Source organism: Physella acuta, unplaced genomic scaffold (assembly GCF_028476545.2).
Source record: "Physella acuta isolate Inbredline_101_S28 unplaced genomic scaffold, ASM2847654v3 ptg000757l, whole genome shotgun sequence".
Classification (NCBI taxonomy): Eukaryota; Metazoa; Mollusca; class Gastropoda; family Physidae; genus Physella; species Physella acuta.
In genome coordinates, this window is record NW_026732275.1 from 157,156 (window position 1) to 182,172 (window position 25,017).

Below are 25,017 nucleotides of genomic sequence, written 5' to 3' on the forward strand. Positions count from 1 at the left end.
GGACATAACAGTTTAATTAACTGATCACTTTCATCCACCACATAAGCTAACCCATCTGGCCCACTGAACAGAATAATAAAATATAAAAAACAAAACCTTATGTGTAACCTCTCAATGATCAGCCAAAGCTCATAATTGCATACCCTACTGTTGGCTTATCCACAATCATAATGTATTGTCAAGAAAATATTCTTCCTAACCATTCACCATTGTCTTATCTATGGAAATATTGTATAAAGCTACAACAATTTGCTGCACTTAATTTTGATGTAAGTAGGATGCATTATTTGTATAATATGTCCTTTGTATGTTCAGTATCTTGATAGTACATCTTTCAAAAAGCATGACAGCTTTGAAGCAATAGCGTGATATGAAAGCTTGAGCCGCAGTCCATTGTAGAGCATAGAGTAAATTCTTGCTTCAGAATCTGTCAAAATGAGTGTTGATAATCCCCAGCACATATTGTAAGTCCTTAAAACCTGTAAGATTTAATCAGGTGTCAAATTAAACCATCCCGAGACAGATAGGTGATCTGCGTTGCTTTACATATCCATTGGTAAATTGACATAATGTATGTCACAATATCCACTGTAGAGTTTACAAACACAATAGGTTTGAGTAAACATATACTTCATTGTACTGTCTCCTGTCCTCATCTCAGCCAGCTGAATTCCTGGTTCTTTCTCAGGAGTTAACAGTCCCAGTTGATAAGGGATACCCATTCACTCCTTTTTTCCTTTATAAATTCTCAGTTCTGTTGAAAAGAAAAAAATGGTAAATATTTAAAATATGGATTCTATTTAATACTTTCACATATAATAATTTCATCATAAATGTTAGGTGATTTATAATAAGTTAGTACAAGTTAGTACTGTTTGTAACAAAAGAAAACTGAGTTTTTATTACAGTCATGTATGATCAGCTGATTTGTGTTTACATTCTAGACGGTAGACAGTACTGCTACCAATACTACTATTATTTAATAATTGTCATATACTATGAACTGAAACTAGGCTAGTTACATAGTAAAATGATTGAAGTGTTCTTTTAACTACACATTTATATCTAATTAATATCATTAAAAAGAAAAATTTATAAAAATCGCCAAATAATTAGTAGGAAAAAAACGATAAAAACTGAGTTACTTACGATGTGTAGAGAAAGAGTTCAAAATAGTGTTCAAAACTGTATTTTCATTATCTCCAGTGTCTAGGACATCAGTAAGGTCTTACACTTCTTCGTTACTTGAATCTAAATCATTTTCACGCAGATAATTAGAATCTAATTCCATTTTCCATGAGGTCTGACCGAGGATGAATGCAAAGTCGGCAAGATGGCGGCGTCTCGCCGATCACGCGATAGCATTAATTTTCGTACTCGAAAATATATAATAAGTTTAAAATTAATAATATTTTTTGCAGATTATGATTAATTCATCATTAATTTGATATAAAATGCTATTGTGCTTGAAAAAAAAACATGTTTATCACCATTTTTATGACCTCAAAGTCACATGACAATAATGGGACATAAACCAATCAATCGTTGGGTGGGAGTTAAGGGGTTAAAACTAACGTAGGCGCAATACTGTTTATGAGGGACCCACACAGAGGGGCTAGACCACACGCCAGTGGTGCAGTAGACACAAGTTTCCCTACTGTAGGGCGCTCTTTTAAAACTCATAGTGTTCCTCCCGAAGCCAGGGGCGCACCGGGTCAAACGAATTGTCATCGAATGTCGTGTGCCACAGAGTCAATATTGTAGAGTGCTCTTTAACACAACCTTAGGATATCCCAGGGCGCCAAATCGCATCCTGCCGGGGCGCCGGCAGACGCGCCTGGTTCCATATAGTCAACAATTATTGTTGCCCATTGTGTCTTTAGTGTATAAATTAAAAAAAAAACGAACGTAGGCGTCATAGTGTTCACATGGTAGCACGGGGCGCTTCGGGTTACGTAATATTCGGGGCAGCACCTTAGCCCCCATGTAGAAGGCTCAAGTTTTAATATCGCCGCCCTGGATTTTCGGGCGCCAAACCGTTTATTAACAAAAAATCGCACCCTCCAGGGAAACGCCCATTATAAATTTATAATTTTTGTTTTCGCAGAAACCTTCTCGTGAGTGTTTTCATTAACTCTCGAAAGTTTAACGGCACTCAGATGAACGATGTCAAACAGCATCTGTTTTGTTTTTTACAAACTGTGTAGAGAAAAATTGCACCCTCCAGGAGCGCCGCCCTGTTAAAATAAAAAAAAATAATTTCTTACTGTAACCTCCCCTGAAATTTTATGGCGAGCGGATGAACGGGATTAAACCGCAATCTACTTTTTCGTATATATACCCTATACAGGGAAGAATCGATTCGCGCCCTGCTGGGGCACCGTGCTTGTGAAATATATCCAGTGGTATGGCCATAGGATGAAAGGTGTAGTGCTGCATAGAGGACATAAACAAACCCACAAACAAACAAGCAAAACTTCATTATATATTATATATATATATATATACATAGAGAGAAATATACATAATTCTACATATGCATATATGCATATATATATATATATATATATATATATATATATATATATATATATATATATATATATATATATATATATATATATATATATATATATATATATATATATATATATATATATATATATATATATATATATATATATATATATATATATATATATATATATATATATATATATATATATATATATATATATATATATATATATATATATATATATATATATATATATATATATATATATATATATATATATATATATATATATATATATATATATATATATATATATATATATATATATATATATATATATATATATATATATATATATATATATATATATATATATATATATATATATATATATATATAGCTACATTTGGTGACTTCCCATTTTCCCCAATGGCGTCAAATTTGGCACATAATCCACCTATTAATTCATGTGAAAAAAAAGCGCCGTTTTCATCGTAAATTATTAGATTTCGGTATCAGCCTCTCTCCGGTCGTCGCTTAGCAAATCTGTTATCCAAAAATTCAACAAGCATGTATTCATCTGTACATTTTGCCGTTCGTGTCATCTCCCCTCACCCTCCCCCCCCCTGGGTGATAGTTTTTAAACGTGCACAGTTAATTGTATATTTTTTTTTTATCTGCAGTCAGTTATTAGTACAGTTAACTGTCATTAGTCATTTATTGAACTGGCAAAATGCATACTTCTTCCGTATATTTTGCTATTTTTCGCCAACTTGCGCAGTCCTCAATCCCGCCCCCCACCTTGTGACGCCTGTGGTTAGGGGTACTACTTGAGTACAGTAAATATATATATATATATATATATATATATATATATATATATATATATATATATATATATATATATATATATATATATATATATATATATATATATATATATATATATATATATATATATATATATATATATATATATATATATATATATATATATATATATATATATATATATATATATATATCGATGGTCTCGGTCGCAAACCGTCTAACTCAAAAAAATTCGATTTTCTTTTTTTTACATAAATCAAAAGCCAATATGATTCCCCATAATGCCTGAAAATATTAGAGAAATCTGTATAATGATTATTGAGATATAATCATTTGAACAAACCGCCTAATATTTCTAGTGCTAAAAATCTCGGCGCAAAACGAATATCGCTATATTTGTCAGTACACTTTTGATCGGGAACGCAGTCGCACGCCGCATTCACACAATTTTAGAGCACAGCAGTCATAGTACTTATAGGTAAAGATATTTTATTAATTATGTTCAGCTATTCTGTTACATTTTATCATTTTAAAGAATAATAAACAAATAGTATTTGTTTAATATAGCCTATTTCCAGATTTTAAATAACCAAACTGATTTGTTTACAATTTTTTAGGCTAACACAATGCTTTGAAACTAGATCTTCATTCTAGAATCTAAATATCAATCAAAACAATATTATTCGAATTATATTTCCACAAGAATGTGCAATAAATTTAATTATTGTTAATTCACTACTAGCTTTAGATTGAGGGTTTAGATACGTGTTAAGAAATGTTTATATGGTAGGTTACGCAATGTTTGGCGTACATGTTCATGCTTTTATGATTAATTTTTTTAACAGACAAGCCTATCTCAACCCAGCCTCTCTCAACATACCAGCCTCTCTCAACATACCAGCCTCTCTCAGCATACCAGCCTCTCACAACAGACCAGTCTTACCACATAACAGACCAGCCTCTCTCAACATATCAGCCTCTCTCAACAGACCAGCCTGTCTCAACAGACCAGACTTACCACATAACAGACCAGCCTCTCTCAACATACCAGCCTCTTTCAACATACCACTCTCTCAACATACCAGCCTCTTTCAACATACCAGCATCTCTTAACAGACCAACCTCTCTCAACATACCAGCCTCTTTCAACATACCAGCCTCTCTCAATAGACCAACCTCTCTCAACAGATCAGCCTCTCTCAACACACCAGCCTCTCTCAACAGACCAGCCTCTCTTAACAGACCAGCCTCTCTCGACATTCCAGCCTCACTCGACAGACCAGCCTCTCTCAACATACCAGCCTCTCTCAAAAGACTAGCCTCTCTCAACACATCAGTCTCTCTCAACAGACCAGCCTCGCTCAACAGACCAGTCTCTATCAACAGACCTGCCTCTCTTGACATACCAGCCTCTTTCAACATATCAGCCTCTCTCAACAGACCAGCCTCTCTCGACATACCAGCCTCTTTCAACAGATCAGCCTCTCTCAACAGACCCGCCTCTTAACAGACCAGCCTCTCAACATATCAGCCTCACTCAACAGATCATCTTACCATACAAGACACCAGCATCTGTCAACTGACAAATCGTAAAGGCACCAGCATCTCTCAACAGACCAGTCTCTTTCAACAGACCAGCCTTTCTCAACAGACCAGTCGTAACATACAAAAGACCAAATTCTCTCAAATGACCAATCTTACCATACAGGACACCAGAATATATCAACAAACTTGTCTAACCCTTTAAGGCACCAGTAACTCACAAGATACCAATCTCTCTCAGCAGACCAGTCGTAATATACAAAAGACCAATCTCTCTCAACTGACCAATCTTACCCTCCAAGATACCAGCCTCTCTCAACAGACCATTCTTACCATACAAGAGAGCAGCCTCTTTCAAAAGATTAGTCTTATCCTACAATATACAAGCCTCTCTCAGCACACCAGTCTTACCATACAAGACACCAGCCTTTCTTAACAGATCAGTCGTAACATACAATAGACCAGCCTCACATAAACAGACATTAGACACCAACCTCTCTCAAAAACACCAGCCTTACCATACAAGAGACCAACCGATCTCAAAGAATTCAAAGTGACAAATATTCGTGCACTGCAGTACAAGCCTGATGCTACTGTCTACTTCAAAGTGAATTAGCAGATAGCTGGCAATTGCTAAGCTAGGGTCGTAAGATTATGATCTCATCTGTAGCCCCTGTCAAGTTGTACAAGAGCAGAAAAAAAGATAAAAGCTGTCATATTTGAGCACCTAAAAGCAAGTCATAAACACCTTTTTATGATGATTTCCCTGATTTTAAAAATGTTGCCATTTTGATGTTTCTTTATGTGACGTTTATTCAAAGAATAAATTTTAAAAATAAACACATTTTTTGTGTTACATTTTTGTAAAATAAGTAAACATTAAGTCAGTATTAATGTGGTTAGTGTGTTATGTCTTATTCATAATATATCTTACAACACGGTTTTTGTTTTTACTATTATCATTCTACAAACCCAGCACCCAACAGATTTAGTAAAATAAACTGTGAGAATAGATAGATGTAATAAATAAAGCATAACCTTCAACAGTGAACAAGTCTAGTGCTAAATACAGACATAATGAATAAACATTCGAAAGCGATAAAGCCATACTAAAACATCTCTATTAAAAGTTAAACTGATCCCATAATGTATAATAAACTCAAATAATTAAAATATGAGCCCAAAACTATAATCTAAATATTATGAACTGTTAATTATAACTTAAAAACATAAACATAACTAAATCACGTTCATTGGACAAAACGAACGAACGCGGCTGAGACCGAGAATTTTAGACCGAGCAAACCGTCTATCTTTTTAAACCTGCAATAATTTTGTAAATATTAACAAAACTCATTTTAAAACGCTACAGTATAGTCGGTAGAGAGTTTCTTCGGAGATATCATTAAAAAAAATTGTATTAGAGCGATCGAGAAGGAAATAATCAGTTTTTTGTCTCTCCTGTAAAATTTACATTTTCGGAGTTAGACGGTTTGCGACCGAGACCATCGATATATATATTGGCGGGGGGGGGTATAGCCCCTTGGCACACCTTGTACCTACGCCACTACATAATCATGTTCTTAAGATTATATAGCACATTCTATGTATAAATTCGATAAAAATAGCTATTACGTATTCTACAATTTTATATTTGTAATAACATATTGTAAACGAAATGAGTCTTAAATTCGATTACAAAATGGGCCTTTATATTATGTATCTTTTCTATTTTGCAATCATATCATGTATTACTTGTTGTATAGCCTAGATTCTATAATAATATACTAATATATTCTATATTACATAATCCTATATTATATCGTTCAGTAATCTCTACCCTAATGTTTTCTATACCGAATAATCAATATTCTGTAATTCTAATTGTGTATAAATTAATCATATAATCTCTAAAATTAATCATAACTATGATGACAATTAAATTCAGCAATCCACTGTATTAATTTATATTGCTAAAAATAATTTAATTTTCAATTTTAAAGACAGAAGATACATTTTTTATAATATTAATTATTATTAGCTCTGTAAAATGAATGGTTGTTTAATTTTTCTTATATTAAATATTTTAAGCGATTAACCCATATTATCCCAAGGTCTCAAATTTTTATAATTTTTTGATATGGTTTAGCTTTTGGGCACTGAATGAAGGAATGACTATGGATTTTTTTAAAAAATCAATACATTTTTAAATGTCGATTTTTAAAAAAAACGTCCCATAAATGGGACGCTAGCAACGAACGGCCCCATGTATATTTATTGAAAAATAAAATCATTTATCACGAAATATGGCTATTCACGCGAAAATTAAGCTGTATACTGATTTTGTATTGTTAGACCAATGATTAAATTGTTAAAGACAGATAAAAATACTGATAATGATCAATTGGGTTAGCCATACCATGGTCTAAAATGCAGAAATTATGTTCAAAAGTCTAGTTTTCTTTCAATCTAGCATCCATCAAAGTGAATAACACTTGGAAATAAGTAAAGCTGTGACTAGTACATCTAATTAGACACACGTGATCACAAATATTGTTATTATTTATCGAAACTGTAATATAATTAAATATATATAATTGATTTTTTGGCGGGCGTACTTGAAATTTTCAGGGGTGGGGACTTAAATTTCAGGGGAAGGCTGGACATTGGTAAAAGTATGTTTGGTATATAAATTCCATTTTGTTCTGGGGGCAGAGCCCCCCTCTTCCCCCCTCTGAAATGATGCCTGAAAGAAACTCTGTCCTCAGTGAATTTGCAAAAGATGATCCGGTCCAGTCCCAGATGTCATCCAGCTATCTTCTCTTTTGTTACCCTCGCTATTCTCCCCCCCCCTCTCACAGGCGTACATTAGGACATCAGACATCTTATTTCTAGGGCACGGATCCGTCTCTGGGGGCTTGTATTGAGTGATCATGGCTCTCATCCATGTATGCATATCACTATGCGAACAGCTCCCAATCTAACACCAGGAATCTCCTTAAAAAGTTAACAAAGTAAAACTGGTATCGGGAACCTTTGGAGGGGAATATTATTGGGGCATGACAACTGTACACAGCTAATTTACATTTCTGCTATATGTAGCTAAAGCTCTCTTATATGAAGAGAGTTAACCAACCCCCATGACTGAATCATTTCACCTAAATCGTGGCCATTGTTATTATTCTGGTTTGTTATAATTTTAATATCACGCGCTAGTAAATTTACAGCATTACTAAATTAGTTTGTATTCAATGGTATTAAATACTTCAGTAAGTGTAATTCTGAAAACTTAAAAATAAAATGTAAGTTTTTCAATATTTGTAATTTTTTAATACAATAATAAATAAGAAAATGTAGCTCAAGGTCATAATTAAATATCTATAAATACTACTTAACACCCCAAAGTCAACAGTTAACAAAGTCAACAATTGTTTCACCATAAATAACCATTTAACATAAATATTTGCATCTGTGTTACTCGCTAGTGTCCAATAAATGTGACGTTTGTGTAACAATCTGCATAAATATAGGTCAAGGTCATTATTAAATATCTATAAATACTATTTAACACCCCAAAGTCAGCAGTTAACAAAGTCAACAATTGTTTCACCATAAATAACCATTTAACATAAACATTTGCATCTGTGTTTCTCGCTAGTGTCCAATAAATGTGACGTTTGTGTAACAATCTACATGGGGCCATTCGTTGCTAGCGTCCCACTTGTGGGACGCTTGTTGTACACTTGATATAACGAAGTAGTAAAAAAAAATTATTATTCTTAAATTTTTATGAGATAGAAATATGGTACTGCTACAAGTTTCTAATGTATTTTGCACTTAAAATGTTAATATTTTAGAAGATATGCATTTTCCTGTGCGCATGTTTTCTTTTTTCCGCCATTTTGACAAGTCCTGCAAATCCGGCACTATAACATTTTTTTAAACTATTTTTTTTCACAAAACACACAAATTCAATAGTCTAGCCATTTTCAAATACAATGAAACATAATTTGTGTTTTAACTAGTTTTTAATAAATTTTAGCGATTTTTTTACAAGCGTCCCATAAGTGGGACGCTAGCAGAATATGGGTTAATTAATCGAAATGGTTTTATTCCGTTAGCTAGTTTTTACAGTTTATAACTATAATTAGAGTCTCAACGACAGAATCAAATGAGAAAAAATCTATAGCGTTATTATATACCGACACTGTTGATAAGCCACTCAACGACAGTTTCGTTGAGAATAGTGTATGATCGGCTGAGCAAAACAGTTTTCACAAAAATATTCTTATCTGAGAATTGAGATACCAGCCACTCAGAACATCCTCTCTCAACACACGAGTTACCTTACAACAAATCAGCCAGTCTCTACCTAAAATCTTGCATTTTTTTCTGATAAAAACCTTAGGTAAACGTAACGAAAAAGAAGAATCTATTCAACTTGACACAAACTGTATCAAATTCATGTCTTAACATATTTATAACGTATACTAACATAAATAATTACATAAATCACATATTGAAATTGATTATTTTATTATAAAAACATCTTATGGTAAAAAGAGCCAAGGTACACAATAATTTCCTCCTAAATAGTATTCTACAACAGAAAACGATACCATAACAACCGTTTTTTTTTAGGCATAACAGAAAAACCGTACGAGATGAAATTGAACAAAAGATTAAATTTAATTAGTAGCCTGCATTGTAATTTTGTTTTATTTATATTTTCAGTGCTTCTAAATTTTTATAATCATTATATATATTCATAAAATAAATAGTCCTTTTTAAAAGAATCATCAAGAAAATAAAATTAAAAAAAGTATTTGTAATCTGTTTCTTGAGTCTTGAGTCAAACAGCTTCATGATGTTCCATCGTCGAATCTATTCAAAGAATATTTTGTTTCACAATACAGTCTTTTTAATAATTAAATATCAGCTATATTAACGACTAAATTTTAAGTTATTGCATTATTTATATATTTAAAAAAATACATTAAAAACAAGCTTTTATGTGCCACAAATAAAATAGCCCTAAAGAAAATTTTTTTTCATAAAAACGTTTTAATAAAGCTTTTATGTAATAATGCACTAAAAAGTAGAAAATAAATTATAGACTATTATTTAAATAACTATAAAGAAAAGCGTGGGTGTCTTCCTTAACATTAGTAAAGGTATCCAATAGATACTAAAGTGACCCACGCTTTTCTATATAGTTAGTTAAATAGTAGTCTATAATTTATTTTCTACTTTTTAGTGCATTATTACATAAAAGCTTGTTATTAAAACGTTTTTTATGAAATTTTTTTTCAGTACTTTACATGTTTACAATAGAGTTACATGACTAAAAACCATTGCGCGCCTACTGAACGTGATGGCGCGCCTACTGAAGGTGATGGCGCAGCTATTGAACGTGATGACGCGTGTGGTGGGGTTGGATAGACATGCCTATTGATTCGGTCCAAATTTTACTTAATTCATAAAAAATTAATTAGGCATCCAATTAAGTCAAATTTAATTTCAGATTGCATTGTCTTCATGTCTTGACCCACGTGCCAAATGTGAATCATATCGGTCAAGTAGAAGTGTTCGAATTTTCACTCCAGCATTTCGATCTAGACAGACAGACTGAAGACTGACGACTGACGACTGACGACAGAGGAAGCGAGTTAGATAAAAGCTTGTAAAAAGGCTCGCTTCCAAAATTTTAATAAAGGTATTTAATAGACTATAGTATATACATATTTAAGGAGAATAATTTATTTTCTCTATTTTAGTGCATTGGCTTGTTTTTATGACGTTTTTTGTTTTTCTTTTTAACAGTATTTTTTTTTCATACAATATATATATAAAAAATAACATTTAGCATATCTGGTTATTTGTAAACTATGCGTGTAAGGAATTAAAAAAAACTCATTGCCCAAAAGTTTAAGTATAATGTAGTATAATGTAGTAAAATATGTAAATTCTTCAAAAAACAAAATCTTTTAAAATAACAAAAACCTATTCAGATTAATTTTAGAATAAATTTACTATTTACCTAATTTCTCAGATTAAACGTAAATAATTAGAAATTGTGTACCTCCATCAAAAACTGAGTTTAGCGTTAACTCCAACTCTTTTTCGTCTTCATCATTTAAATCATATATTGAAATAAAGTTGGAAGCCGATGTAGAGTTATGAAGAGCATGTAAGTCGTATGGATTTTCGACTGAACTAAAAAAAAAATTTAAATTACAAATAAATACAATCCTTTTCAATAAATTCCCATTGTGGTAAATCGTTTTTCAAAATTGGTATATCGTCCTGTTAGTTCCTAATGTTAGGTCATGGTAAGTCGTGTTATGTCGTGGTATTATCAGATTTGGGGTTGTGTGTTGTGTGTTTCTCTATTATGCAATTGTGTTATCAAACGATAAACGTAAAAATACTTTTCTAAAACTAGACTGTTCTCCCCATTTATAAATTAAAAAGTTGTTCAATAATTTTTTAGTGTAACATCCAGTGTGTAACAAGAATTATCGTTGACGAAGTGATTTTTTCTCTTTGGTCACTAAAAATAAGTATTAATCTTTACACCCACAATCCCTCCTCCCAACTCCTTTCCATTACATTAGTTACAGTGTTGGAATATTGTTTTTGTTTTACAAGAAACATAATAATACCATGGATTAAAATTATGACAATGATTTTCACTTGTAAAAACTTGCTAATAAAGTTTATTTTTTCCAATTCATTACATTTTGAATTTTAAAATATTCTCTACTTTTACCTATCAGAAATAACATCTTTAAAAAGCAACCTACCCTTGGCGACGCTTTTGATGCTCTTCTTTAAGAATTCTGCACATTATTTTAGTTGATTCAGCTCCTTGTTTACCGGCTAGCCAATAGGTTTTCATTTCACCTTTACCCTTAAAGAAGTACAATTTATATATATATATATATATATATATATATATATATATATATATATATATATATATATATATATATATATATATATATATATATATATATATAATTCTTTAGTATATTTTTAACAGAAAATATACGAAACTATACGAAACTATATAATATATTTATTTCATTTTTTTTTTAAAAATGAATGTTTTGGTAAAACTATCTCCTCTAATATATTAATTTAAAATTGAAAAAAATAATTAAATCACCTTCACTTGAATTCTGCCTCGATAAACCGACAAATATTCTGTCCCTTTAAGGCAGTCGTGACAAGGTTGTGTGAGGTGTATTCTACCTGGCTAAGAGTTTATGTAAGATGTATTTTACCTAGCTAAGAAAGGTTTTATAAGTTGTAAATTTTATATTGTTAAGAGGTTATTTTACATATTTACGTGATGTAAAGTATTATGTATTTTATATAGCTCAGTGTACTAAGTGATGCAAGGTGCCTCTAGAATGTGAATAAAAGATGCATTTATGCCTGGTCAAATGTAAGATGTATTCTACCTAGGTAACAGTTGTCCTATATTTAAGTGTTCTTCCTGGTTTAAAGAGATTGAATTAAAAATATTTGTATTATTTCTTAAGATTAATTTTAAAGCTTAATTTGTAATGTTCCTAACCTCACTATTTGTTTGCATTCTGGCGGCAGTGTTTACTGTATCTCCAAATAGGCAGTACTGTGGAGTCCTTTTACCAACTATGCCAGCAACAACACTACCTGTGTGCATGCCTGTCAAATTAATATTAAACTAGTAAACAAATCCGTCCACTACTTAATTTGGTTTTACCGTTTCGTCAAAACAAATCACTAACGTAAAAGATCTCAGCAAAGCTTATAAAAAAAGATGTAACATACCAATTCTAACCTGCATACCAGCTCCCGTGATAGGATTTTTAACGTACATTGCGTTCTCTACAAGTTCTAAAGCCAGCCCAGCAACTTTTTGAGCATGATCTAAACATTTATCGGGTACACCACCCGCGACCATATACACTCCATCTCCGAGCGTTTCCACCTAGGACAAAAAGATATTTAATGAAATAGAGACGATTTAAACATTGTATTTTTTCCATGCTGAATTTATTGTAGGTTTAGTTTATTTAGGAGTCTTTACCCCTGATATGAATCGTTCTAAAATTTGCTGATTTCCGCGACTAGATATGTTATTTTGCATTTTTAAAAAGCGAGGACAATCAAATATTGATTTCTCTCCTTATAAAAACGGGTTATTTATATTAAAGACGTCCCAAATGTACGTAAACGATTTTTTGTTGTTGACGGATTTAAACTTATGATTGCGGAACCGTAATTTGACCCCCATGCAGATGAAGCTCGATAGCTGGAGACAACCATTCATCTATTAGAGCTCTAAAATAAAAAACAAAAACAGCTACCTCATTGAATGTTCTTGGTTGCAACAGAAGCAAATCCAATAAACCGGGAGTGATCTCCCCTAAACGTTCTCGAATATTCTTATATGAAACAACAGCGGATCGCAACTCGGGATATAGACATGACTTTTAATCCATTTTAAATACTTTAACTTTTAAAAAAAATAGAATAAAATATGGAAGAAAAAAGAATTGCACACCAAGATAAAATGTGCATAATAGTGCAGAATATCATGAGTACTCTATAAATTCACATGCGTTTTTTTGAGAAATCTAAAATAGCGAAAATTACTACTTCCTGTCCACGGCTTTTGAAAAATTGAAAGTAGAAAAAATTCCACTTCCAGTTATCGGAAATCGCTCAAAAGTTGATACGGATCTACGATTTTGATATAATACTTATATATGAAATTTTATCTACCTAGCTGTAACGGTATCGGATAATCCAGTTTTTCCAACTCCTTTACGCATAAAACGCCAAATTTTGATAAAATGGATTTATAATTTTTGCCACATTAAAAATGTGATGAAGGAAAGAAAAAATGAATAGCTAGCTGAAATCGGGGAACGTTCTAAATGGCTCATAACAATTGGACAACGAATATTTTATTGTGTTTTTGGGAATCTCTTCCATCACTAGAATTAAGATGAAGAAGAAGAAGAAGAAAGTTTTTAAAAAAATAAAGCGACAGTATTATTCTTATATAAGGGAGGTGTCACTTCAACTGCAATCAGGAATAAAAATTATTTTTTATAGGCCTAAAGGCCTACATTTTTTAGGAACGATGGAATAGTATATGCTTCAATTGAGACTTCTGGTCCACTGAAACTGATCTCTTTATGTCATACGTTGATAGATGAAAATTTTAAGCATATTCAGAAGTAATTAACACATGCAATCATGCATACAGACAAGTTGAATAAGAAGTTCATTTCAACGACACAACCTGAACACGTCAATAACATTAAGAAAGAAAAATGCATAACTCAAACGGACAAAATTTCAAAACTAAGTCTTTTACCGTTTCGGGCAGAAGTATTTAGATTTTTTTGCACGATTACGGTGCATCCTTTATGTTCCGTATATGATAGATGGAAGGTGAAAAAGGTGAAAACTGTCAAATTTCTGTTAATTATTTAGCACAATAATATTTTCTCCACATGCCTAATCTTATTACGAGAAAGTAGAGATGAATTTTACGAGTTGGCAAAAAAGAAGGGAGAATTTATGGAATAAATCGAGTAGACCGAACTGGACATTTGGGATTTTATTCCTGCTCTACCGCGTGTCCACAACTTGGACCTACACTGTCTTATTCTTACCTTGAAAAGTTTATATTTTTCCACAATTTTGTCATAAACTTCTGTCACATTTTGTATACACTGAACTACTTGCATAGGTGATCCTTCAGTGCAGATATCAGAGAATCTTACAAGGTAGCTAAACAAAATCGTTACTTGAGGAAATGCCTAGAGATGAATACGTAGAAGATTTAAAACGGTGTTTTACAAATTTTACTCCCACCCCCATTTACACTAACTAGGTTGCTTAAAATAAAAATATTCCAATAATTTCCTTTAAGCGCTGTTTTTGGTGTAGTAATTTATTTCTTACTTCACAAGTTGATAAAGCATCGTCGCCCAACTTAAGTCGGTCAGCAATACTTTTAGTTAACATTGAGTTGATCAGATTTTCACTTTGTTGTCTTGCTTTATCCAATTTTTGAAGAGTATCTTCGATTTGTCTCGACCATGCAGTTTGCTGAAATTATATGAACATGTTGAAATAAGTCATGGTGGAGTTTTTGTGTATAGCACACTAAGTTTTAAATTTTTCCCAACCTTTTCCATGCTGTATTCTAGGTCGGAGGCGCACTGCTGACCTGCTAGTACCAAATCACGACTGTTATCAAACATGTTCAAGTCATGTAGATAGATTCCTGTTTTCAACATGTCATCCAAGTTACCTAATCTAAAAACAAATCCGAAAGTAGGAGATTTTTGTATGGAAAAATACTTTTTTAAATTAAAAAACAAAAAGCGTTTTCATTACATACTTACAAAATGCACTGTAATAATAAATCAAAATTCTTCTTAAATTCTAATACAGGTATTCGAAACCCATTTTTAGTGACCGGAAAGATGTTTTTTCTGAATACATTATTTCATATTTCAAGAAAATCATATATTTTCTGCTTTGTAGCGCATTATCAATGCTTGTTATTGAAAAAAAAATATTTAAAAAAGCAATACTTTCAATGCAATAGAATAGCTCGACTAAAACGAATTGCGCACGAAATGAACGCATTGTTCGTTTAATAGCGACATAAGAGTCACTATTCCTGTCGCCGTGAGATATCAACGTTATTTATGGTTTTTACAGGGCACATTCTGAGATATATTGGCCGTACAGCGGACAGACGAGCCCAATCAATTAAATAAAAAAAAAATACAGTGCATTGTTTACATTTTTAAAAAATACGCAATTGTTATAGTGTTGAAATTTATTCATGTAGGGTAAGCCGGGGTAATTCCACACACTATATACTGAATACTCTCTAATTTAAGAGTGAGAATTTTACTTAAAAGTTACTATTTCCTGTTTCTAAGAGGTCATCTTCTGTACTTTCTGATATTGTTAGAGAAGCGTTCATCTACAATCAGAGCAAGAATTTTAATTTTCTCTGAATCTATATTCAAACATCAGTAGCGTACGCAGGGGGGGAGCAGGGGGAGCGGCCGCTCCCCCTCTGGCCATTTTCAGCAAAGTGGCGCCTTTTTGGAAACTTTTTAAACTCAAAGTTTTAAACAATGATATTTGTTAAAAAAATATTTTTGGTCGGCACATCTATGTAAATCACAAGATTTCTTTTCATGCAGCAATTAAGCATCATTGTACTAGTCTAGTAGTGTCTACGTTTACAACACGTATTAACAGCTGCATCAGTTTGCCATTCTAAAAATAACCATTACGATGCATTGGAATTTTTAAAATCCTCTACCGGTAGTACCACTTGGCAAGAGGGGTGTTAAGTTTAAGGCAACTATATAATGTATTTGCTTACGAATAATTGCATTAGAAAATTTTATACATAAAACTTTACACATAATTACTTTATCTATACAGTTTGAATCGTGTGATTAATTTTTTTAAAATTACAATACAGAAACAAATACAACTGATGTGGCACCTCTATTTAAATTTACTTATGGGCAAGCTGCGTAGCGGTGGGGAAATTTTGACACGTCAACAACGTCATTGTCATCACGATGAAGTAGTAGTAATATTCTTACAATTTGGGCGATAGTGATACGATTACAAATTATATGAAACAGTTACAACCCCCCCCCCCCTCCCCCATGGACCCCTCTGTAAAAAAAAATATTGTCATAATACCACTGCTACTTATTTAAATCTATTTCTGAATCAGTATACATGTGTAATATATATGTATGTTTAGAACAGTCATCTAAAAACTGACGCTATGTTCACTCTGAGTTGGTTATCTCCCCACCCCACACCTCACCACCACAATTGTGTAGAGCGACATTAATGTCACACCTAGGTATACACTGGGTTGGCTAATTGACCTAAAGTGACTGGGCAGTAAAAAGGTGTGTGAGCAATATGGTGATCTAACCCATACCTATCACTATGTTAAAAATATATCTTTAAGGAACACAAAGAAGCAGTAGCTAATTAAAAAATATATGATCTGAACTAATGACCGACATTTAGTTAAATGTAGGCTGTTATTTCGAATGTTTTTCTATGAGTTTGAAAAGCGTAGTTTTATACCAACTCTGATTTCAAAAACTTTCATTATGCTGTAATACTTTAGCATTTATGATGACGATATATTTCATTCTGATTATAGACAAAAACATTTTGTTAAAACGAATAGTTTTAAACAATTTCATTATATTCTAAAGTAATTATTTATTTGTTTTGACATTTATAATTAAATGTGTAGATATATACATATTTATATTAAGAAAGTGATTATTTCCCTTTATTTCACTTGTCTTAAAAAATTTCCCAGGAATTATTATGTAAAATTTTTTTTACAAGAATTACAAAACAGATTGTGTTACTTTCATTGTTTTTGGTTGTAGGTTGTGTATATTTTGTTTGTTTTTTTGTTTAGATTGATACATTTTTTGTTTTGTCAGCCTACATTGTGTGTTTTTTCTTATTTCTTCAGAGTGCTACTTTCAATTTATTTTACATCATAGCGAAGTAATGACATACAGCTAGTAATTATATATATATATATATATATATATATATATATATATATATATATATATATATATATATATATATATATATATATATATATATATATATATATATATATATATATAAAATACACGTATATGGAACGTGTTAAAAATTCGGCGCCTTTTTTGCTCTTTTCGCTCCCCCTACAACGAAAACCTGGATACGCCTCTGTCAAACATCCTTACGTAAGTACAACCCCTGCACTTTTTAAAAATATTTATTTTGTCTTATTTTTAATTGTCAATTATTTATTCATTTTATGGAAGCTTAATCATTTTTGTTAATGGTAACAATTGATGATGCTAGATCTAGCTGTTAATTCAAAACAGGAAAGCATATTTTTCTCAATAGTAGGTGTGGGGCAATTCCACACACATGGTGTGGGGCAATTCCGTACACTATAGTTTGGTATTATTTTTATTGTACCCATATTATTTATTATAATTTATGCAATATTTTTAGATAACAGGACCCACTTACATTAGTAATTAGACTTTCTAACATTTTATTTTTCCTTTTTTCAGAATGGTAAGCAATTATAAACGAATAACTTCAGCCTATGAGAAGAAGGCAATGAAAGCTGAGGTTGAAAAGGCCTCCTAATGAGAGCAGAATTCAGGAGGAAGAAATGGAGTCTTTCTCTTCATCCAGTGATGAAGAGTGGTTGCCCCCATGCAAAATTGTTTCCAAAGGGAAAAATGTTTTTTTTACAAATTTTTAAATACATGAATTTTAAAATTTTCATAATGTGTGTGGAATTGCCCCTCTCGGCATGTTTTTGTAACAAAAGTGAAATATTTAAAAATTGTATTTTGTTTTATGAATTATCTCTATATTTGTTTGTCATCATATAAGTAATGCATGTCTTGTTATACCATCAATATTATATTGTGGTAGTGTTAATTTTAGATTTTTTACAATTTTTTTTTAGAAAAGTAGTGTATGGAATTACCCCGGGTTACCTACATTTAAGATGGAAAAACAAAAATTGTAGATAAACAAGCACTAAATAATCTAATAACTGAAGACGGAACTTGTAAATTTCACCCACGCTACGAAAGGCTCACCCAAATGTTACACACCAAGTGCTTGAGTGGAACCCCCAGGGAAAGCGGTATAGAGGGCGCCCAAGGCAGACTGGATTCTTCTTAAAGAACTGAAGCCAACAGGGATGTCTTGGGAGACGGCAAAATTAATTGCCGGGGATCGGATGAAATGGAAGGAAATTATTTAGGTCCTATGTTCCATAAGGAGCAAAGAGGACTAAGTCAAGTCTAATTAAAAAAAACTATATATATAAAACTTACAATGGGGTACAAAGAAATGCGACTGCCTCCCAATCCTTAATATATTTCATTTGTCCTCTAAGCAACAGCCTCTTGAAATTGACTGCCCGCTTGTCGCCATACCTAGCAGCTAAATATATACAAAGAATACGTGAATACAATACTTAAAAGACTTTAATAAACTTTTCAACAGTCAATTAAATGTTGGAACTACCGTGTTTCTAAAGAAGCTCTAAAATTTTAAGAAACTAACCCTTCATTTCATGAATTAATTTTGTGCAAGCTTTTTTAGAAAAAAATCTTACAATGGGGACTGTGGTGTGTAGGGAGCATAAATAATGAGGAAATTGAAATATTTTATCAAATGATTATTTTGCAGTAAAAATGTGTTAAAATAGAAAAAAAAAATTATTCATTAATCATTGAAAATTTATTGTGTTATTATTGATAGGAGTAAACCACATTCATCCCAAATAAGCAGCATCACTTAGCTCAGCAGCACCTCTATCTAGTATAATTTGAAATTGTTAATGCAAAGTAGTTTTTAATTACTCAAACTTATTGATAGGAAGGAACCTAGAGTATATCTACAATGCTGATATTTGGCCATTATTATAGCTTTTTCCTATGCAATGAAACCAGTGACATGACTATTAGAAGCAAATGAATTGATTTATATCTGCTATATCAAAACTTTAAGCTTTATCTGGATTCTTTTGTGCAATGTAGATCTAGAAAATCTGTTCACCCATTATGCTAACACTTTATCCATGGTGCGAAATAAAATAATATTGAATAGCCAGAAGGCCTTGCACTAAAAACTATGTTGGTCAGTTGCTATTCCTCACAAATAATAGAGAACATTCATGTTAACCACTTGCTAGTTACCATCTGCTTACATCTTGTGAATGTACATCTTATAAATGTACGCCTACAGCTTATGAATGTATATCAGAATAAAGTCTACCGCTTTACTTGCTCCGAACCAATCACTTTATTCTCTCTACATCACTTTCTAAGTGTTCAATTTCAGTTCCAGTATCACATTCAACATCAGGTAAATAAATAGATGAATAATTAGAACTTAGTGATCAAAGAAATATGCAGTCTCTATTTCAGACAAATTTCACTACTAAAAGAAACTGTTATTATTTCTAGATTTATTTACTCTCTCAAAAAGCACCTAGATCACAGCTGTCAGACTAATGTAAAAAAAAAAAACGAAATCAAACTTGAATTGTGTAAAACGAAACACACCTATAGTCTGTTTCGGTTATGAATTTGGGTCAAAAGTGATCAAGCTAGAATATGATTGCTACAGCACGAAATGAAGGGTTAAGTTTGAAATTATACAAAGATGACAATTGGACGGTAAATATTTCATGATAGCCATTTCCCGATTTGATAGACTCAATAGCCAGATGCCAACGGCTTTAATGAAAGTTTCAAAATCATTTTCTCATTCTTTTGTCTTTTTACTTACTTCATGAGTCAAAACTTGTGAGGGACATTTCGATCACTTCTAATTGATCGAATTCTTTAAAACAATTTTTTTGTGACTTGTAAAATTTGACTTGATTGGATGCTTAATTTTTTTTCAAATAAAGTACTTTTATACACCTAGTGCGCTAATTTTTGTGGAGTATTGAATAAAGCGAGAGTGACCTCTCCTAGGCATATTCTTATGTTTTTATATAACAAAATATTGATGTGACGACAATTTTCTAAGAAAATGCTTCATTAGAATATAAGCTCAAATTCTGTAGATTATTGAGAAATCAGAAATAGAGCAAAATATCATTAAAAAGCAACAATTTGCCGCTCCGCTCTGTTATACACACTTTAACTAGAAATATATTTCTTAGAAAAGAAAGTGATATATCAAAATCTAAGGTAACCTGAAAATTCAAATGTTGAAAAAACCTGTTTATGATTAGTTCCACTTCCCATAACCGGAAAACGCGGAAAAGTTGACACAGAATTACAAATTTGATATGCATATATATAAAATTTCATCAAAGCAGTATTTCAAAATTGATTATGACTTGGTAGGCCTACTTTTTATTTCCTAGAAGTGATTATTTTACTTTCCACTTAGAGGTAATACGCAGTAGCATCTACGTGTTATATAAAAGTTTTATTTTTACCCCCGACGTTTTGTTGTGGTAGAGGAAATAAACAAAGTGATCATTTCCTTTCATCCGTAAGAGGCAATCGGCACAGTTATCATTTTATTTAGTTTTGGCCGCAATAAGCACTACCTGCGTATTTCCTAAAAATCTAACAATACTTTTGCTTTAGAGTCTAAATATAAGCACGTTATTTCGTAGGCCTATATCGTTTAAAGAAATACGTACGTAATAGGAACGGACAGTTCGGAAACAAAGTTAATTGTCACATACTTTTTATGCCACTGCTCATAAAGTCATTATTTAAATCTTCTTTCCGCCATTCAACCTCAAAAATCACTTTCTGGAGACACATTGTCTGTAAATCAATAAATTAAATACATAATAAATGAATAAATAAATAAATAAACAAACAAAAACACACACACACGCACGCACACACACACACAGACACACACATATATATATATATATATATGTGTGTGTGTATATATATATATATATATATATATATATATATATATATATATATATATATATATATATATATATATATATGTATATATATATATATATATATATATATATATATATATATATATATATATATATATATATATATATATATATATATATATATATAAAATTCTTGAGGATAAGCAGGAAGAAAATATTTTACATTGGTCCAGGTAAAGTCCACAAGTGGCCGTCGTAAGCTAAACATGTCAGTTACTGAAGATCCTATCAAGTCTTTCGTCTTTAGTAAGCTCGCAAGATTCCCACCGCAGCCAATAATCTTCATCTTTGCATTAAAGACTAGACAAAATGGGAACAGCTGTAAAAAGTAAAGAGTAGTACTTTAAACACAGCTTAAATACAGGGACAGAACTTAAGTTTAGTCAAACCTCACAGTGAGGGGTGGGTCGGCCGTTACAGGGCCCGTCACACACTAAAACAATTTCTTGCTAATAAACAGACCTATTACAACAGTGATTGCAACCATCAATCTTGCTGTAGCATAGAAAAAAATCTCCATGAGCTGTAGTACGAAAGGCAAAGGTTCACACACTTTTAAATAGTCTAATATGGTTTCTACTAAAGCTCATTTAAATAGTTTTTACTAGAGTAACCTTTATTCGCAAACAGAAAAAAGTGCAAGCAGATATTTGTGCACACAGAAAAATGCGTCATACGTTTTTGCATTTTTATATGCAATTTTTATTTAATTTAAATTTTTGAAATTTTAGTTGTAAGTATTTCGATGTAAAATTCAGCATATGGACGTCCACATTGACCCGAACGCCCCCACCCCCTCCTCTCCCGTCTATTTTTTTTCGGTCCTCCTTTCCCTGCGTGGACGTCATAAATGAATGACACCTTATCCAAAGTGCATGATTATCTTTAAAATAAACGTATGCGTTACATTTCTCGCCTGGGCGATGTGGGATGCGCCTGATTTAATTCATACAACGATTATTGTAGCTCACCGTGTCGTTAGTGCACAGACTTTTTTTTTAAACGAACGTAGACTGTCACTAAATCGCCAGGGTGCAAGGAGATGCGCCTGGTGCAGTTTTAACGTTGATTCAAGTAGTACATGTGACAACCCAAAGGACACTAAATCGACGGATACCAAGTTCTGTGACAGCTGTTCGAAAACTCCAAACGCCAAACCGCACCCGTGTGTTATTTTATATACCGGGGCGCCGATCTTTCGAATATATATATATATATATATATATATATATATATATATATATATATATATATATATATATATATATATATATATATATAGGATAGGGTTGACCCTGAAAAAATATTTTGTGGAGATCTGTGGGGCTATTCTTTTAGTTTTTTTTAAAATGGCATTTCCATTCATAGGCCTATTTTATAAGTTCGTAAATGAACAAGTAAAAAAACTTTAAAATTTGTTAACGATATATTGGTTAAAAGTATGAAATAAAATACGTACCTTAAAAAACGTAGAGCTCTTTATTTCAGGATAGGAGCTCAAGTAAATGCCCGTGTCACCCTTTTCACCAGATGGCGTAAATCCTCTGTTGTCAAACTGTAATCTAAAAGTTACATGGCAACCCTTTTCAGTAACTATTTCTTCCAAAACAGTGATGTCCACATCAACCTGATTAAAGAGGATATGCTCAGTTTATTTATTTTGATGTTTCATGTCAGATTGCATTGTCTTCATGTCTTGACCCACCTACCAATTTTGAAACAGAATCTGTCTGTTAGAAGTGCCCGAAATTTCGCTCGGATTTTTCGATCTAGACAGACAGACTGACGACAGGCAGGCAAAAGAAGCAAATTTAAAAAATCTTTTTAAAAAAAAGTTCTGCACACACATACTTATATACTCAAACATTCACATCGATGGTACTTACAGCGTAGAATTTCTTTGCACATTGCATAAGCTGCCCAATAACATAGTAGGTAAAGCCAGTTCTCATGGAACGGTAAATAAGTATACAACCACTTTTGTCTTCCGACTGTACTATAAATGACGGGCTCTACGAGATTAAAAGTAAAAATGTACTGATACAATATATCTGTATAAAATAAAAAATAGAACACCATATGAGAGAGAGAGAGAGAGAGAGAGAGAGAGAGAGGGAGAGAGAGAGAGAGAGAGAGAGAGAGAGAGAGAGAGAGAGAGAGAGAGAGAGAAAGGTTAAGTTAAAATATTTTTTAGGTCGGATATTTGAGTGTCGATACTTGCTACCTAATCTTCACCCGGTCTTCCTCACACTGTTAAAATCTATATTTATTTGTGGAGCTGAATTCGGCTGCTGTTTGTGTTTTTTGTGTGTGTTTTTAACGCTAAAATTAACTCAATTTATTGTCATAAGAACGCTGGTCGGGACTATATTATTTTAGGGAGAATCTGCTTTCTATGAACAATGTCTGGGTAGGAGGTATGATAGTTGGTATTTATACTTAAATTTGTTCTGTTGTTTGATATTTAAAAAATAAATTGGTATTTGATTGAAACCAACAACCAAGCAGTAAATTTGGCTGCCCCTAAAATCGGCGGTCTCTGACTGTAACCCTCTCAGCCCCACCGCCCTTAATCTGATACATTTATCATCCGTAGAGTGGGTGTTTTTAATACAAGAACAGCCGTTTTAATTCATAAACTCACATGCGGATGTACCTTAAAAAGCTGTAGAGGAATAATTGTTTCTTTACGATTTTTTTTTAACGGAGCTACCCCTTAATTCCGGTCAAATTTCAGTCTCCATGAAAAGTTTCGTTTTCATTTGATTTTCAATTGCGGTTAAACTTAGGGTCTGAAGTCAAAAGGTCTGTTTCCGGATAAAGTAATGCTTTGTGATAAAATGTCCGTTTCCGTTTTTTAATTTCGTTTACGATTAACTCAAATTTCCGGCTATTTTTTCGATTAAATTTTAGGATCAGTTTAAAATGTCAGTTCTGAATAAAGTTCCGGTTATATTTTGTACCTGTTAATGTGTTTAACATTTGGAGGAAAAAGGACATTCTCTACATAAATACGCATTTTACAGGTCTCCATTTAGTGCAAATCTAACGGAACAGACAAACCAATGAAAAAAATGAAAAAAATAAACAAAAACAAACTTTTTACAAAAGAGATCTATTGGTAGCGACCCATAAATGTAAATATATATTTTCTCTTCGTATTTTTATTGACAGGTTTTTATACTAGAAGGTAAGGTATCCACAGTAATATAGGCCTATATATATATATATATATATATATATATATATATATATATATATATATATATATATATATATATATATATATATATATATATATATATATATATATATATATATATATATATATATATATATATATATATATATATATATATATATATATATATATATATATATATATATATATATATATATATATATATATATATATATATATATATATATATATATATATATATATATATATATATATATTATATATATATATATATATATATATATATATATATATATATATATATATATATATATATATATATATATATATATATATATATATATATATATA

General features: G+C 31.7%; 1 protein-coding gene across 2 annotated transcripts; it reads right to left on the bottom strand.

Annotated features, from left to right (window-relative positions):
- Positions 1-9,410: 9,410 nt before the first annotated feature.
- On the bottom strand, positions 9,411-23,476 carry LOC131950369 (soluble guanylate cyclase 88E; the record flags this gene model as incomplete). Of its 2 annotated transcripts, none has more annotated exon segments than XM_059312472.1 (14): positions 9,411-9,775; positions 10,974-11,107; positions 11,698-11,804; positions 12,063-12,152; positions 12,477-12,586; positions 12,713-12,872; positions 14,572-14,718; positions 14,864-15,010; positions 15,091-15,220; positions 18,841-18,949; positions 21,222-21,306; positions 21,628-21,783; positions 22,924-23,091; positions 23,351-23,476. In XM_059312472.1, coding segments are annotated over 14 exon segments (1,701 nt in total), but the record flags the coding sequence as incomplete, so codon positions are not given.
- Positions 23,477-25,017: the final 1,541 nt, after the last annotated feature.